We start from the raw sequence: 17,121 nt of genomic DNA, 5'->3' as shown, positions 1-17,121 counted from the left end.
TTCTGGTTTCAGTTTAGTTTTCCTTTTTTTCCTTTTTTATTTCTTTAAAATTATTTTTCCTTTGAAACAAGTTCACCAGGAAACCAGCTCCCCTCCCACCACGCCGGACAGGCCGCAGCCATCTTTTTTTTTAAACCGCGCTGATTTTCCCTCACACCCCCAAACAGGAACTCCTCAGGACGGCCTCTGAAGGCTGGAGTCTCTCCCTGTCTGGCGGGACGCCGTGGTGGCGGTGAAGGCCCCTCTGCCACAATGGAGGTTTCTGATTGTGGGACACAGTCTGGTTTTTGTTTTCTTCCTGTCTTCTAATTAAAAAAGACATTCCTGACAAAAGAGAGAAGACCATCAATAACTGTGGTTCAGGAGATAATAAGCTTCTTCTAAAGTCAAGGTAGAAGTTTTCATATTTGCTCAGGTACCTCATTCTGGCCTCTGCCATAAGAACTCAGCAAGAAAAAAAAAAAAAAAGAAGTTGGAGTCTTTACTTGTGATTTCAAGAGAGCAACTGCTGTAATGGATACTGCCTGCAGTCCTTTTCTGAGTGTGCTGTGGAAACTAGGGATGCTTTGTGGGGGGTAAAGAGTGAGCCAGCAGGTCCAGGCTGCCCACCTCAAACCAACCAGAAAATCTCTACTTTAGTCCATTTAAATACTGGGGTTTCATGCAAGAGTTTATTCTGAAGGAAGACTCTGCCTACTAACAAAAGTTTAAAAACCACTGATTTAGGCTGTATGAAAAGGGCACTGTGTGAATGTATGAAGCAGAGTGGTTAAAAGTAAAGGCTCTGGCACCAGCGTGTCTATCAGTTCCTGACTGTGACATCAAGCAAATCGTTTAACATCCTGGAACCTCTATTCCCCTGCACAATGGAAATAATAATGGTGACTAACCTAGAGCACCACCTCAGGATGATCTGAGTGAATACACACAAAGCACTTAGAACAGTACCTGACACACAGTAAGGGCTCCATAAATGTCAGCCGCGAGCATCCACAGCTGTCCCCACATAAGCCTATGTGTACCAATGCTGGCTATTACCGACACCGCAGAACTGGAGAATCCCAAATGGTATCACTACTCACTAAAGAATAACATTTAGAAATAATTTCTGGTGTGGGTGAGGGGCACTGCTGCACAGTGCCTTCATCTACTACTACACTAAATGACAGAAACCACCAGAGAGGTGCTGCACATTCATTGAGAACTGTCTCGTGGGACAATAAATACTGCCTAAGACCTCAAAGGGGGGTGCGGGTGCTTAAGAGGAGAACTGCCTTTCTTCTCTCAGTCAAGAAATTGACACCCAAATCCCACTACCCAGTTCTTTCTGTCCTCAGCTAAGATTCTTGTTTTGCTGCAGAACCAGGAGTCAGGAAGCACATGGAGAAAAACTGGTGATCAGGAGCTAGACAAAGATGCTATCTCCTTTCCTCTACCTCTTGCCTTGGGCAGAACCTGGCATTTCAGTGTTCAGACTGTAGAAGTGTTAAGAATAAGCATCTTTGCTCATTAAATCCAAAAGGTCAGTTTTAGGAGAATGGTGTCAATGTAATCACAGTCAGCTTTAGGTCAGTACTGTTTTCACCAAAGTAGCCAGGTTAAAAATATTTATTTGTTAACATACACTCTTACCATCCTAAAGTGTCTGTAAGGGGATGAGAGGAGGAATTTTTTTTTGAGATCTCCTACAATAATAACTTTCCTATGGGGGTGAAGATGGTATCCAAAAGCAGCTGGCAATTACCTGGCTGCCTGGGCCCAAGCAAACCAGGGTCCTTTCTTAACTGTTTACCAGTGTTAAACTGTTAAGTCCTTCCCTAACTAGCTATAGTACAAGTCCCATGATGGGCATTAAAACCTATGCCATCCTGGGCGCCTGGGTGGCTCAGCTGGTTAAGCGACTGCCTTCAGCTCAGGCCATGATCCTGGAGTCCCTGGATCGAGTCCTGCATCGGGCTCCCTGCTCGGCAGGGAGTCTGCTTCGCCCTCTGACCCTCCCCCCTCTCATGTGGTTTCTCTCTCTCTCAAATAAATAAATAAAATCTTTAAAACAAAACAAAACAAAAACCTATGCCATCCTAAGCGCTCCTGACAGTGAGGGGAAAAGCCAGGAACTATAACCACTCACCTGGGTGACAGGCACAGTTCAGGAGTGTGAGCTATCGGAACAACCTGGTGAAGTCTCGCAAGGCCCAGCAAACTTGTTTACATTCCTCAGCACTAGAAAAGAAAAGGTAGGTTGGCCCCTGATGAGAAAGATGTTAATATGCTGCAAACAACCACAACACTGAGGTCCACTGAGAACTATCCTAGCTCTGCTTGAAGCTCTCTCCATTGTCTCTTGATTCTGCTTCGGATCTTTCTGTAACTCAAGGCAAATATTAACTACTGCATGTGAGAATAATTATAAGCTGTATGGTCCCTAAAGAGTGGCTGTGGAAAAAAACTGCATACATTTGAATCTTGGCTCCACCACTCTTGGGCGAGTTACCAACCTGTTTTGTTGCCGCATCTGTTACCTACCTTATAATGTTTGGAGGATTAAGTCAGTTCAACATTTGGTTGAAGTCCCTGACATATGAAGTCCCTGACATAAATACAAGAAAGCCAGAACCCCCAAATAAAAAAAGCAAGCATATTCACCTAAGGCTGACAACTTTAACTCTATGAGCTGAGCTAACTTAGGTACCCTGGTTTTCTCATTCTCTTCTAAAAGCAGATTTTGTTTACAAAGCCCATTCCGGCAACTAAGTCTCTATCAGTCATCAATTTTCTAGTTGGACAGGCTGCTCAGGGTTTCCTCCTGTGGGAGGAGAACGGAGAGGATAGAGGAAAGGGTTAAGGCATGTAGAAAGGGGGGAGGAAGCAGGACTTGGTCCTCAGGCAAGCACTGAGATGGGGTTTGAATAGCCCAATATTCACCTGACCCTTTTTTTTTTTTCAAAAGGCCTGCTTTGTCCAAAACTGTCACCGAGAAACCAGTTGATGCCCACCTTCTTTCCTCTGTGTCAGTCTTCAGAACAGGTTCTGGTAACTGAACATGAAGCTGAGCTACAAATAGTACCTGGAAAAGGAAGAACTCTCGAATATGCTCATTCTTCTATGGCCCACTCTCTGGCTCAGAAAAACTCAGGGACCACAGCCTACCGCCTAAGATTCAATGTTAGAAGAGCTTTCTCCTCGTAATGGTTAAACACCAGGGGAGAGAACTGCTAACAGTGGTTCCACAGAAAAGGTGAAAGGAGAGCTATCTCCTTAGTGCCTACATCTGGATTTCCCCACCTACTATAAGGTCTGAAACATCATTAAGAACCTTGATTCAGACCCCAAGATTTGACTCAACAGGATATTCTAGAAACTTTCTCCAGTCTCTCTCCATCCAAAATTAATGAAAATGATAAAGTCTTCTGGTTTTACTGAAATTCTGCCATTTGTGAATTTAACATGCTTCAATACAACCATTCCTTCCCTCAGTCTATTTCCAAATCAATACTGACTATTGAGGAGGCAGTTGGGCTGGTGAGCACAGATCACTCATGCTCCCACTGTCACAAAGGAAGAAGATATGTAACCCAAGAGAAGCCACCATGTGGCATGTTATCATAAGGAACTACAACAGTAAGAAACAGTTAAATGTGGGGCAACAATGCAGGCTTAAGATTCTTTTGCTACTCTAATGCCTTACATGTTTTAAACTCTACCCTTCTTCTACCCTTGGTTTAATCTGGAAGAGAAATGGTAACTCCATCCTTCACCTCTCTTGTGACACAGGAGAAAAAGTGCCAAAACCAGAATGCAACTACAGAGAACTGTGTTAGCCAGGGTGAAAGAGGGGTAGGCTGGCATCTCGAGTCAGCTCAGCTCTGCTCCCAGTCCTGTTGGCAACTGCTCTGGTGTCCGGAGCCTCAGCCAAATGTTTAATGTGTCCTTGATTAGGCTCAAAGAAATGGATTAAAAAAAAAAAACACCAAACTTAGAAGCTACAACTATTTTCTGTTTTCCACCTCAGTCCTTCTGGCATTTATTTCCCATTTCATTCATTTATTTAAAATGGCCACTACTGGGGCACCTGGGTGGCTCAGTTGGTTGGGCGTCTCTGCCTTTAGCTCAGGTCATGATCCCAGGGTCCTGGGATCGAGCCCCGCGTCGGGATCCCTGCTAAGCAGGGAGTCTGCTTCTCCCTCTCTCCCCTGCTCATGCTCTATCTCTCGCTATCTCTCTCTCCCTCTCAAATAAATAAAACCTTAAAAAAAAAAAGTCTTAAAATGGCCACTATTTTTTCTAGATTCTATTTTCTGGCTTCTAATCCCACAACCCTGATCCTTTCACCATACTTCTGAATACTTTTATGGTGACCGTTCCTCAAGACCCGTAATCCTAGCGGTGTGCTGAGAAATACAGCCCTTCTCACCGGATGTTCGTGGATAATGGAGAGTAACCGAGCTCTAACTAACGACTTGAGCAAGACACCCCCATACTGGCTTCTAACTCTAGAGTCAATGCTTCCTTTATTCAACATCTTCTGACCTTGAGATTCTCATGTAAGTGTTAAGAGTCAGGGAATAAACATCAACATAGAGACATGGGAGATGATGGCAGGATTTCTTCTAGTCATAATTAGTGGTGTTTGGAGAGCAAGAATGATATTTCAAATGAAAAACCTCAGCTTTCTTTAAGTTGACCAACTAAAAATGTTAGGGAATTAATTACCAGTACCCTTTGAAAAACAGGCTTGGACTTGCTGAAATGAAACTGAACCAGTTTACCCTCCCTGTTAGGATGGCAAACAAAGCAGCATGTTGAGGCAGGAATTATAGGACCTTACAACCAAAAGGGAGACTGAGTCATGCATGGAACAGAAGGTTCAAGAGCAAAACGCATACTAGAGAAAGAATTACTACAAGGAGGTGAGCAATCTCAAACCTTTTCTCTAGTACCTCGACACTGCCTCTTCTGTTCATTTCCCACCACACGTCACAGCCTACTATAGGAGGAACTACAAAATGTATTCCACAATGAGAGACCAAGTAGGCCAGGCTGGTAGTGCACCTTATTTCCCCATATCACAGGGCAAAGATCACAGATATTTTTGTTTATAGCATTGCATTATTTGGGTTCTTTTTCTGTACCACTCAATTTTCCTTAAATGAGGGAATGTCCATGACTTTTCAGACTTATTCTATGGTTCTTCCTATCACAGATTAGCCCAGATAAGGGAATACAGGTTTGGTGGAGACTTATTCTAGAATGTGTGGGTGGTTGCCTTACAGCTGGCAGGAGACATGCTCCAGCTAGCTTTGCAAGTACATAATGACATTCCAGCAGGTTCTTTTCCAAGGAGAAAGTTAACATTCACTGATCACCTACTACATATCAAATCTTTAAATTTCTACTTGATATCTCATTAAGAACCCCTTATGAATAAGATAGGTAGTACTAAGACTATTTTTCAGTGAATAGACCGAGGTTCAGTAAGTGGCAAGATGCATGCCAACATCCTTGACTCTAAGCCTAGTTCTTTGAGGGTTCTCTCCAGGCTCTCATTTGCTTTAAGGAAATTAGAGCCAAAATGATCCTACCCTTCTACTGACCAATACTAGATGGAATACAGGAAAACAGAAACAGAAAGAAGCTACTTTTCCCTGAGACTGCTTAGAGGTGGAATACTACTTCTACTGGGAAGATTCACAGTAAAAAGAAATAAAATAATTTTGTAAAGCCATCCCAGTCAATATACACCCATCTAGAGGAGGGGAAATTCCCTTCTGACAAAATAGGTCATGAAGGTAGTCACATGTCACTTGATCTATGGCCAAAATCAGTAATACTTCTGGGACATGAAGTTAAGCCACTTTTAGTAAGCTACAAAATAACAGCACTCATAGGCTTGGAATTTTAACAAATTAGCAAAATTTGGAGAAACTCTGGGAGGTGAGAAAGTAAACCATTTTGGAAAGTAAGATAAGAAATCTCAGAAAAGAAGATTAGCTCTTATACCACCACCTACAATTTATTTTCTTCCCCTTTCATTTTTTTAAAGATTTTTATTTGAGAGAGAGAGCGAGCGCAGGAAAGAAGAGAGAGAGAGAGCAGGCATGCACACAAGCAGGGGGAGGGGCAGAGGAAGAGGGACAAGCAGGCTCCCCGCTGAGCACAAAGCCTGAGGAGACTTGGAGATCAGGACCTGAGCTGAAGTCAGAAGCTTAACCAACTGAGCCACTCAGGCACCCCTCTCCCCCCTTTAAAAACTAGGTCTGGTTTTAATTATAAATGTATACCACATGCTCATAAAAAAAATGAAAGCAGTGCAGAAAGTTATGAAATAAAAAGTGAAAGTCTTTCCTCCCCTGCCATCCTGGTCCTAGTTGTCTATCTCTCCAGAAATTTGCTAGGCATATATATAACATATATAATAAAACAACTTTTAAAAAGTGCAAGTTGGTTCATTTACAACAGCATCAAAAAGAACGTAAAAAACTACAAAATGTTGCTGAAAGAAATAAAGACACCAATAAATACAAAGACCTCTCCTGTTCATGGACTGGAAGACTCAATTTTGTTAGGATGTCAATACTACTCAAAGAGATCTACAGATTCAATGCAATCCCTATCAAAAATCCTACTGACATTTTTTGTGAAAATAGAAAAATCTATCCTAAAATTCATATGGAGTCTCAAAAGACCCTGAATATTCCAAATAACCTTGGAAAAAGAACAAAGCTGGGGGTCTCACACTTCCCAATTGCAAATTATTACAAAGCCATGGTAATCAAAACAGTATGGTACTGACATAAAGACAGACACAGAGACCAATGGAATAGAACAGAAGGCCCCCACAATAAATCCCTCGCATATATGGTAAAATGATTTTCAATAAGGGTGCCAAGACCATTCAGTGGGGAAAAGGACAGTGCTGGGAATTCTTTTCAATCCAAATGAATTGAAAGCAGGGTCTTTCTTTTCTTTTCTTTTTTTTTTTTTTTTAAGGTGGGGAGGGGAAGAGAAAGAGAGAGAATCTTAAGCAGGCTCCATGCCCAGCACAGAGCCAAATGCGGGGCTCGATCTCACAACCTTGAGATCATGACCGGAGTAGATATCAAGAGTTGGGACACTTAACTGACTGAGCCACCCAGGCACCCTGTAAGCAAGGGTCTTGAAGAGATATTTGTACAGCCATGTTTAGAGCAGCATTACTTACAATAGCCAACAGGTAGAAGCAAATCCAAATGTCCACCAATAGATGAATGAATAAATAAAATGTGGTAGATACATAAAATGGAATGTTATTCAGCTTAAAAAGGCAGGAAATTCTGACACACGCTACAACATGGATGAACCTTGAGAACATTACACTGAGTCACAAAAGGACAAATACCATATGATTTCACTTATACAGGTACCTAGAATAGTCAAATCATAAACAGAAAGAGTGATGGTTGCTGGGGGATGGGGAATGGGAGAAGGGGGAGTTGCTGTTTTATGGGTATAGTTTTGGTTTTATAAGATGAAAAAAATTCTGGAAACTGATTGCAAACAATGTGAATGTGCTTAACACTACTGAACAGTATACCTGAGAATGGTTAAAATAAATTCCATGTGTATTTTTTCACAATTAGAAGTTAAAAAAATTGTCAGTACAAGTTGGGTTATATGATACTGTTATTTTTTCCCTTTATAATATACTTATATATATTTCTGTAGCATGACATGCATATTCTTGCTCCTTCTTTTTTAGTGCCTCTTTATTTAGTTACATTCTGTTATTTAACCATTCTCTATTAATGAGCAATTAGAATATTTCCAGTGTTTTTCACTATTACCAAACCTTACTGCAACACTCATTCTTGGACCTGTAAATCATTCCACTACTGTATGCATATAAGCCAATGCCTAAAATTTAGGCAAAATTCTAGAGATTCTAGATATATAAAAAGGCGTTATCAGGGTAAGGTAGCACACAGTTACAAAATTGCTACCATTAATACTACCAAAAGCCATCAAAATCTCATAACCTTTTGATTCAGTGATTGCATTTTAAGGAAAATAGTCAAAAGAAGGAAAAGGCTAGGGTTTTAATATTACCCGTAATACTAAAAAATAATCTAAATGTCTACTAACAGAGGCACTGTACGGAAATTAAGTAATAGCTTTCTGGCTATAAAGTAGTAATTAGGAAGAATATGTAAAATGTTTACTATGGGCTCACAGTAAAAAACACTCATGTATACTTAACATTTTTACTAAGCTGTAAACAAGCAGCTCATGGGCTAATCCATCTCAGAGAGATATTTTGTTTGGCCTGCATGAAATTAGAATTTCAGTATCTTTAGGCATAGTGAAAATTTTCCAATTCACTGCAATTTACATCATCTATGTTTTACAACTAATGCTTCGCCTATTCACATCTGCATTCCTGACCCCAGAATACAGATGAGAACAGAGGACTTCAGAAAGATAAAGACAGATCTTGTGAAGGGTAGTGGGCTAATGAATGCATTTTTCTTTTGGAAGAGATAACGCCTCCATTTAGCCATTAAGATCTTATACCAGTTAATAAATTTGTACAGTAAAATTGATGCACACCTATACGGCATGATGATATTAAAACCCTAGCCTTTTCCTCCTTTTGACTATTTTCCTTTGACTATTTCCTCAGATTGGTTTCTAATGTCAATTTGTGCAAGTTAATGCTAAACAGACACTAAATTGTGAATTTACCAAGGCAAACAGAAACATACTCTTGGGTAAATTTGGTATAAGAAACAAAGATATATTTTTTCTGCATACCCACTTCTGTTCACATTAAAAAAAAACACAACAAAACCAAAAAAACCTCACATCACTCACCTAGTGACTTGTTTGTGGAAATCTGTAAGTTGTTTGTGTGTCACTGTGACCGCTCCCACAGTTGTCTCCTTTGGCAAACCTTTCAAGGAGTTCTCTAACCATCGACAAAAAGTCTGTGCAGAGAGACAGTAAGAGTTTTAAGAGGAGGCAGGACTTACTCAACTGGACACTACAAGTAATAACAAAACCTGCAGGTTTTTCTTAGCAGCATCAGCTCTTCCCGACTTGGAAGTAAGGAAAGGAATTAACAAAAGCACTACTATCTTCAGGCCTTCCAACCCTCTGGGGTTTGGAATAGTCTACAAAGGCAAACCTAGACTTCCCTTCAAAGGTGTAGCAGGCATCATTTCAGAAAGCCCTTCTCTACCTTAGAAGAGAAGTCTCTTTTGGATGAGACTATTGTTCTGTTTGTCATTAAACTTCTGTAATATTTCAAAAATTAAACAGCTGCCAGAAAACTCTTGAGTGTAAAGATCAAAGGCAACCTACAGCAAAAGTTCAGTACCACAAAGAGCAAGGACAAAAAGTATATTTAAGTAAGAGGTGCCTGAGTGGCTCAGTCGTTAAGCATCTGCCTTCGGCTCAGGTCATGATCCCAGGGTCCTGGGATCGAGCCCTGCATCGGGCTCCCTGCTCAGCAGGAAGCCTGCTTCTCCCTCTCCCACTCCCTCTGCTTGTGTTCCTGCTCTCGCTATCTCTCTCTCTCTCAAATAAATAATCTTAAAAAAAAAGTACAGTTAAGTAAACATGTCAGAGAATATATACATAATATGAATCCAGGGTCTAAAGGATTTTAAAGTCAACTCTCAGTAGAATAGTCATATCCAGTCAGCTCCTTTGTGATACCTGCCTGTTCTTTGGGTCAGAAAATTTTGTTGCTCACTCTGGTTGCTACTTAGAATATTACTGGGGCACCTGGGTGGCTCAGTGGGTTGAGCGTCTCACTCTTGGTTTTGGTTCAGGTCATGATCTGATGGGTTGTGGGATCCACTGCTCAACAGGGAGTGTGCTTGGGATTCTCTCTCCCTCTGCCCCTCCCCCGACTTGTGCACACTCTCTCACTCACAAATAAATAAATCTTTTTAAAAAATGTTGTAGTGGGGGGGGCGCCTGGGTGGCTCAGTTGGTTAAGCGACTGCTTTCGGCTCAGGTCATGATCCTGGAGTCCCTGGATCGAGTCCCGCATCGGGCTCCCTGCTCAGCGGGGAGTCTGCTTCTCCCTCTGACCCTCCCCCCTCTCATGTACTCGCTATCTCTCATTCTCTCTCTCTCAAATAAATAAATAAAATCTTAAAAAAAAAAATGTTGTAGGGGTGCCTGGGTGGCTCAGATGATTAAGTGTCTGCCTTTGGCTCAGGTCATGATCCCAGGGTCCTGGGATCGAGTCCCGCATCGGGCTCCCTGCTCAGCGGGGAGCCTGCTTTTCCCTCTGCCTCTCTCTCTCTGTCTCTTATGAATAAATAAAATCTTTAAAAAAAAATATTGTAAAAGAATATTATTTACATCTGAGCATAGTCTCTTTATACCTTTTATATGCACAAAAAACCCTACTTCCTTCCTCTTCAAACTAAAAATCAAATTCTAGAGACTTCCTCTGGGTTATTTTCAGTTGAACTGTTCTTTGAGTTAGCTCTAAATTTTCCATGCCTTTCTTAAGTAGGGTGTACACCTTGGTCGTAGTTTTCAGCAATAAAATAACCTTTTATAACTAAATTTTTTACATTATATATTCCCCCATTATGTTAATTTATGATAACATACTGGAGCAAAAGTAAATATTATATTATAAATGCTTAAGAAGTCCTGCATAATTCTCCAAATGTTGCCCCCAAGGAAGATAACACTCTACTAAGACCAACAAGGAGGGGCAAGAGATTCAGGAAGAACCCTTAACTGATAAAGTTTTGGCATCCAAAAACAGCCTATGAGATAGCCCCAACCAAGAATAAGAAGAGAAACTAAAAAGCAAAACTAATCAGCTAGCACACAATGGGTCTCATCATCTTCTAATAAAGGAATCTGAGAAATCTGGTTGAAAGCACTGAATAAATTTGCCACAGATGGGTATCCAACAAAGAAGGTAAGGGTTTAAATATATTCACGTATATTCACGTCACATGACAAAGCTGATATGCCATCTTCTATTGAAAAATCCCTCCCACGTGTTGAATTTTGAAAATGTTACAGAATTAAGAAAGTGCTCAAGAATGAAATTTTCCTTTGGGCTTACATCCTTAGAATTTCAATCAGTTTACAGGGTACAGACAATCCGTATTTATGTAAGAGTTCATTTACAAAAACTCAGTTGTAAGTTGATGTTTATAGAAAACAATCACTTTAAATTGCTTCACACCCATTCTGTGGGTATCTATCTATATAGTAAACTCTTATGAGCCTATGGATATCTGGTTTCTGTTCCTGACTCAACTTACTGTTGTAATTTTCTTCCCTCTGTTAGCACTTAAGGATATGTTTACAAATTAAGAATGTTTTTATTTTTATTTATTTTTTTAAAGTTTTTTTTTATCCATTTATTTGAGAGAGAGAGAGAGAGAAGCAGACTCCCCGCTGAGCAGGGAGCCCCACACAGGGCTCGATCCCAGAACCCCGAGATCACGACCTAAGCCAAAGGCAGCTGCTTAACCAACTAAGTCACCCAGGTGCCCCAAGAATGTTTTTATAAAGTTAAATTTACATAATAAGTTTTCTGACACCTGGGAAACAAGTATGTTTGTAAAAATTAACAGTATGGAAATTTTATTTCTCATGTCAAGGACTTTTGTGATTAAACCTGTTGGCACTGATGGGGTTCACTGAGTACTTTCTTTATGAAAACACAAAAATATAGCCATATTAAATTGAAAAAGAACATGCTGAACAACTAGCAATAGGACCTGTAGATACTATTCATTCCTGAAGCACTTGAGCTTACATGGAAGAACTGCAGAGCTACCTGATGAAACCAAAGTCACATAGGAGCCTCAAGAGTTTGCTATAGAAGAATTAGGGGTGCCTGCGTGGCACAGTTGGTTAAGCGTCCAACTCTTGGTTAGGCTCAGGTCCTGAGATTGAGCCCCGTGTTGGGCTCTGCACTCAGCTCGGAGTCTGCTTGAGAGTCTCTCTCCCTCTCCCTCTGCCCCTCCTATTCGTCTCCTCTCTCTCTCAAATAAATAAATCTTAAAAAAAAAAGTTCAGGGGCGCCTGGGTGGCTCAGTTGGTTAAGCGACTGCCTTCGGCTCAGGTCATGATCCTGGAGTCCCAGGATCGAGTCCCGCATCGGGCTCCCTGCTCAGCGGGGAGTCTGCTTCTCTCTCTGACCCTCCCCGCTCTTGTGCTCTCTCTCTTTCATTCTCTCTCTCAAATAAATAAAATCTTTAAAAAAAAAAAAAAAATTCATGTGGCTGTTTTGGAAGATAAACCTAAAGAAAATGTTAGAAATTTATCAAGCATCTGCCCTACACATGACCACCTTTCATTTTAGCCAAAGATCAAGTAAAGCAGATGCTCACTAAGACAATATAAACCAATCACTGAATTTTGGAGATGAACACACAAATCCAAGGCAGAACTTCTGGCTCAGTAACATCAGAATCTAACAGTAAAAGTGTACTCTGTTTTGTGAAACTGCTGAAGTTGAGGCTAACAACTGTCATCAATGATACAAAGCAAGAGATAACATTAAGATGCATATGGACTTAAAAGTTACAATAAACTTGTGCATCTGGATTTTTCTGTGGTTCTGGAAGATAGCTCACTTTAACTAGAACCAACTGTGCACTTTTCTAAACTGCTTGTAATTAATATTAAAAATTATAAATCCTATTTAAAAAATAATGTATAGGCTATGTATACTTTACCACTATGCTCAAAACTTTCATGCAGTACACATAACCTGATTTGTGATCATGTGGCCCAGTACTGATATTATTTGGACATTACTGGATAGCCTAAAAAACCTTCCATGCTCAGGTGATAAATGACCTGGATCAAGAATTGAAACAAGATGCAAGTTAATCCAAAGGAGAAATCCAAGTGTATATTGTGAGCTGATTTTCTGCTTCTGTATCCCCAAATGCTCTGGCTAGATTTATTACCAAGGAAAACCTTTATACAGTGCTATCTAAGGAGCTTGGAGTGAATTCACTTCTTGAATAACCTGTACTACTATGTAACTGATATGTGGGCATCTCTCACAAGTGAACAAATTTCTCACTGGCCAGCACACAGCTGAATTCAATGCTTAGTATTCACTTCAGGTAATATAAACCCTGTGACAGTGACACCAACATGCTTTCAAAAACCTAATAATGAATTACTGGCCTTCTATAGGCCCCTTCATCTAATAATTAAGCTTAGCAATATGCCTAGATTAGGTTCCATGAATATACAACAGAGCTGGTTTCAAAGTTATAGTCTGCCTCCAGGGACCAAAGTTTAAGGACTGTGAGAATGGGTTCTTCCTGAAAACAGTCTTACCGGTCTGTCAACCTGCATGATCTCCCAGAGCACTTCAGCCACATCTGGTAGGGTATAGGGAGGGAGACAAAAGCAGCACGTGTGGAGCAGTTGGCTTACAAGTTGCTGTCCAAGCTGGTTCATCACCTGTCCAATCAGTTCTTTCCGTAATTCAAAGTCTTCTTCGTGCTATAAGGAAACAAGAGCAAAAGATGAGTTCTAATTTCAACTCTCCACTCTTAATAATTCCTCCTTCCTGGAAAAGGAAGTATATATAATATATAACAGCTAGATTCACAGACTCCAATAAAATGTTCCGTCCTTAGGAAGAAAATATCAAGAATTTAGTATCAAGGAAATGGGCATGGATTTCAGCTGAGATTAACCTTAACCCTTAGATTTTTCATGAATAGAAAGCAGAAGAGAAACAATGACTAAAGGTTACAGGTAGCAATTTTAATTATTTTTCAGAGAAAAATAATTTAAAGTGTTCCTATTTCCTTTTTTAAAACCAACTGAATTGGGGCGCCTGGGTGGCTCAGTCTTTAAGCGTCTGCCTTCGGCTCAGGTCATGATCCCAGGGTCCTGGGATCGAGCCCCGCATCGGGCTCCCTGCTTGGCGGGAGGCTTGCTTCTCCCTCTCCCACTCCCCCTGCTTGTGTTCCCTCTCTCGCTGTCTCTCTCTGTCAAATAAATAAATAAAATCTTAAAAAAAAAACACAACTAACTGAATAAACAAAGACTTCTATCAGATACCTAATCTTTTCTATCAAAAAAACCTTATTTTCTTCCTCTCTATAGTCTTGAATATACATATATTTCTAATATCTTGAAAAAAATAACTTTTTTTTTAAAAGATTTTATTTATCTGACAGAGAGAGACAGCGAGAGAGGGAACAAGCAGGGGGAGTGGGAGAGGGAGAAGCAGGCTTCCTGAGGAGGAGAGCGCCCGATGCGGGGCTCGATCCCAGGACCCTGGGATCATGACCCGAGCCGAAGGCAGACACTCAACAACTGAGCCACCCAGGCACCCCAGAAATAACTTTTTATAAATTGCTTTTCACATCTAGTTTTCTTCTTTTTCTTTCTCCTTTTATGACCAAACTTCTTAAATAATTAGCCCACTCACATAGTTGCTTATTTCTTCACTGTTCTCTATAACCTTAAATTCTAATCCATATTTAGCCAAATCTACCTTTGAAAATTTTGTGAACTATTTTACTACTCCAGTCCAACTATCCTGACTTTCTCTATGATTTATGCCCCAGTTAAGACTATCCTCCCCTCTCTGATCCATCCAAATTCCACCTATATCCGATGGTCCCACTGAAGTCCCTCTTCTTCCAGAAATTAATCCCAACCCACTTCTGACCAAGGAGTTTTCCCTCCTCTGATCTCATAGCAATCATGACTTTTATCACTCAACTGGCAATCAAATACTGCCTCCCTATTGTTATTTAAATATTCATATCTGTTTATCTCTTCTACTAAACCTCGAATGACATGGGAGCAGAAATACTTTTAGACTGTTATATATACCTTACAGCACTTAGTAGAGGCTGTCTTAAATCTAATAGTTAATGTTTTGGTTAGTGAATGGTATGTACCTACCAATATAGATCAAATAACGAGAATCTGGTTTTCCCCTAAGAAATGAGGAAGACATGTAAAAAGTGATAAGCTGCAAAGTAGCAAGGTACAATGTTTATACTTACATCATTGGCTACCCCTGTATGGATAAGGTCTCGTAGGAACCTCATGACACTGCAATTGGCATCCCGGTGGTCCAGGGTAGTGGAGGCAATGGCCCACTGCAAGATAGGGATGACCACTTGGCTCCTCAGCAAGGTAACAGGGCTACGCTGAATAAATCTGGTGTGGAAAGACAGGCTAGATATAAATGACAGGATTAGGCTCTACAAGCAGCCAGAGTAAAAGGCAAAACTACGGATGCAGACAGTAAAAAAATCAGTGGTTGCTAGCGGTTAGAGGGTTAGGGAGGGCTGAACAGGTGGAACACATGGATTTTCACAGTATTAAATCTATTCTGTATGATATTATATTGGTAGATACATGTCATTACACATTTGTCCAAATCCACAGACGGTACACCACCAAGAGTGAATCCTAATGTAAACTATGGACTTTGGGTGATAATGACATATTAATATAGGTTCATCAATTCCAACAAATGGACCACTCTGGTGGGGGATGTTGACAGTGAGGTAGGCCATGGCGGGGGCGGGTGAGCACTGGTATATGGGAACTCTCTAAACTTGCCTCTCAACGTCCCACAAGATTTCTCAGACCCTTTAACGTACACGGAGAATCTCCACAAAAAAGATACAGTATTTTCCAAATTTACTTCACAATGCTTATGTGCAAAGAGCATCTCTGGGGATCAGTTTTTCAAGGAACACACACTGGGAAAACAGAGACTGGAGAGTCCACCCAACGTTCTCCCGTATCAATAACAACAAAGGTGGGGGCGCCTGGGTGGCTCAGTCGTTAAGCGTCTGCCTTCGGCTCAGGTCATGATCCCAGGGTCCTGGGATCGAGCCCCACATTGGGCTCCCTGCTTGGCGGGAAGCCTGCTTCTCCCTCTCCCTCTCCCCCTGCTTGTGTTCCCTCTCTCGCTGTGTCTCTCTCTGTCAAATAAATAAATAAAATCTTTAAAAAAAAAAAAAAAAAAAACAACAAAGGTGTTTCTAACTTGTCCAAAAACTAACCAAAAAAGCGTATGACATACAATCCTGAAATAGTCAATACTACTTTGCATTTGTGATAAAATATGTATTAAATATATAATTACATATAATAATCTATTTTCATAATTTTTAAATGCTTTTATGTTCACTAACTGATTTGGTTCAAATTCCTTAGCGAGGGACTAAAGAAGGAATTCAAAGGTTTGGCAATAATATAAGTCAGTGTTACTGGTAAAAGGAAATTCAAGCAAAAACTGGGGTGGAAAGCTGGGGGTAGACCAGGAAGTGCAGAACAAGATAATTTCTAAGGCACCTTAAAATCCTAAGAATTTTTTACTCTGAGATGTGATTACATCTAAAGGATGCCAAGCTTCCTAAAGGAAAAAGCTGAAGTGGATCATGTCATCAGAGCAGCACAGAAAGTTAAAACTACAGGGGATTCTAGAGATTTTCTAGTCATATGTTTTTACCAAGCTGGTTTTGTCTTGTCCATGTTCTCTCCTTTGTGATAGAAACCCAGCTGCTTTACCCTGCTCCCATCCAACTCCTTTTCCTCACTTACAGGGATATTCTGGTTCACAATTTAACTTTGGGCTATGAATCATTAACCTACCTATACTTCACTAACCTCATTTTATAGAGAAGCAAACAGTCAAGTGTTACATGACAAGACGAAGCAGTGATGGGGATAAGCAATAAAAGAAAGGGTTGCTCTTCAGAAGGACTGACCTGGTGGCCAGCCTGAACAGGTCATCCACAGTGTCAGGGTGATTCTGGAGCCCATTCTGCTGTTCCAGCAGCTGAAAGGTAGGGATGCACAGTGCCTAAAACAGAACAGTGGTTTTAAATAAATGCTAGTATATAAATCAACAGCATTCAGACTTGCTAAATATCACAACATATACAAAAGGAACAAAGTGGGGGAAGCAAAGTGGGAAAAGAAAAAGACTATGATGAGAATCAGATCAAGAAAAGGAAGAGAGAAATCTTTCTCAATTGATATACTTTTCACATATGAAGTCCACATTTCAGAAAGGGTTGAGGGTATAAATTTTAGTTGATGAAACTGGACAGATGTCATCTCAAAGTTTTAGAAGTTTCTGGGGGCACC

At 40.5% G+C, this 17,121-nt stretch overlaps 1 protein-coding gene across 2 annotated transcripts in view; it reads right to left on the bottom strand.

Annotated features, from left to right (window-relative positions):
* TNPO3 (transportin 3) overlaps positions 1-17,121 on the bottom strand; it is a 78,618-nt gene continuing 61,497 nt past the window's right edge. For both annotated transcript variants that reach the window (XM_032401606.1, XM_032401607.1), the window contains 6 exons: positions 16,740-16,834; positions 15,018-15,174; positions 13,324-13,491; positions 8,848-8,960; positions 2,129-2,220; positions 1-324 (listed from right to left, as the gene is read on the bottom strand). In XM_032401606.1, coding sequence (XP_032257497.1) covers positions 2,160-2,220; positions 8,848-8,960; positions 13,324-13,491; positions 15,018-15,174; positions 16,740-16,834 — 594 coding nt within the window. In that variant the 3' untranslated portion in view covers positions 1-324; positions 2,129-2,159. The remainder of the gene's footprint in view (positions 325-2,128; positions 2,221-8,847; positions 8,961-13,323; positions 13,492-15,017; positions 15,175-16,739; positions 16,835-17,121) is intronic.

This window comes from Phoca vitulina, unplaced genomic scaffold, assembly GCF_004348235.1.
Source record: "Phoca vitulina isolate PV1807 unplaced genomic scaffold, GSC_HSeal_1.0 scaffold4, whole genome shotgun sequence".
Taxonomy (NCBI): Eukaryota; Metazoa; Chordata; class Mammalia; order Carnivora; family Phocidae; genus Phoca; species Phoca vitulina.
The sequence above is the reverse complement of the archived record's forward strand: the minus strand, read 5'-3'. Positions and strand labels throughout refer to the sequence as shown.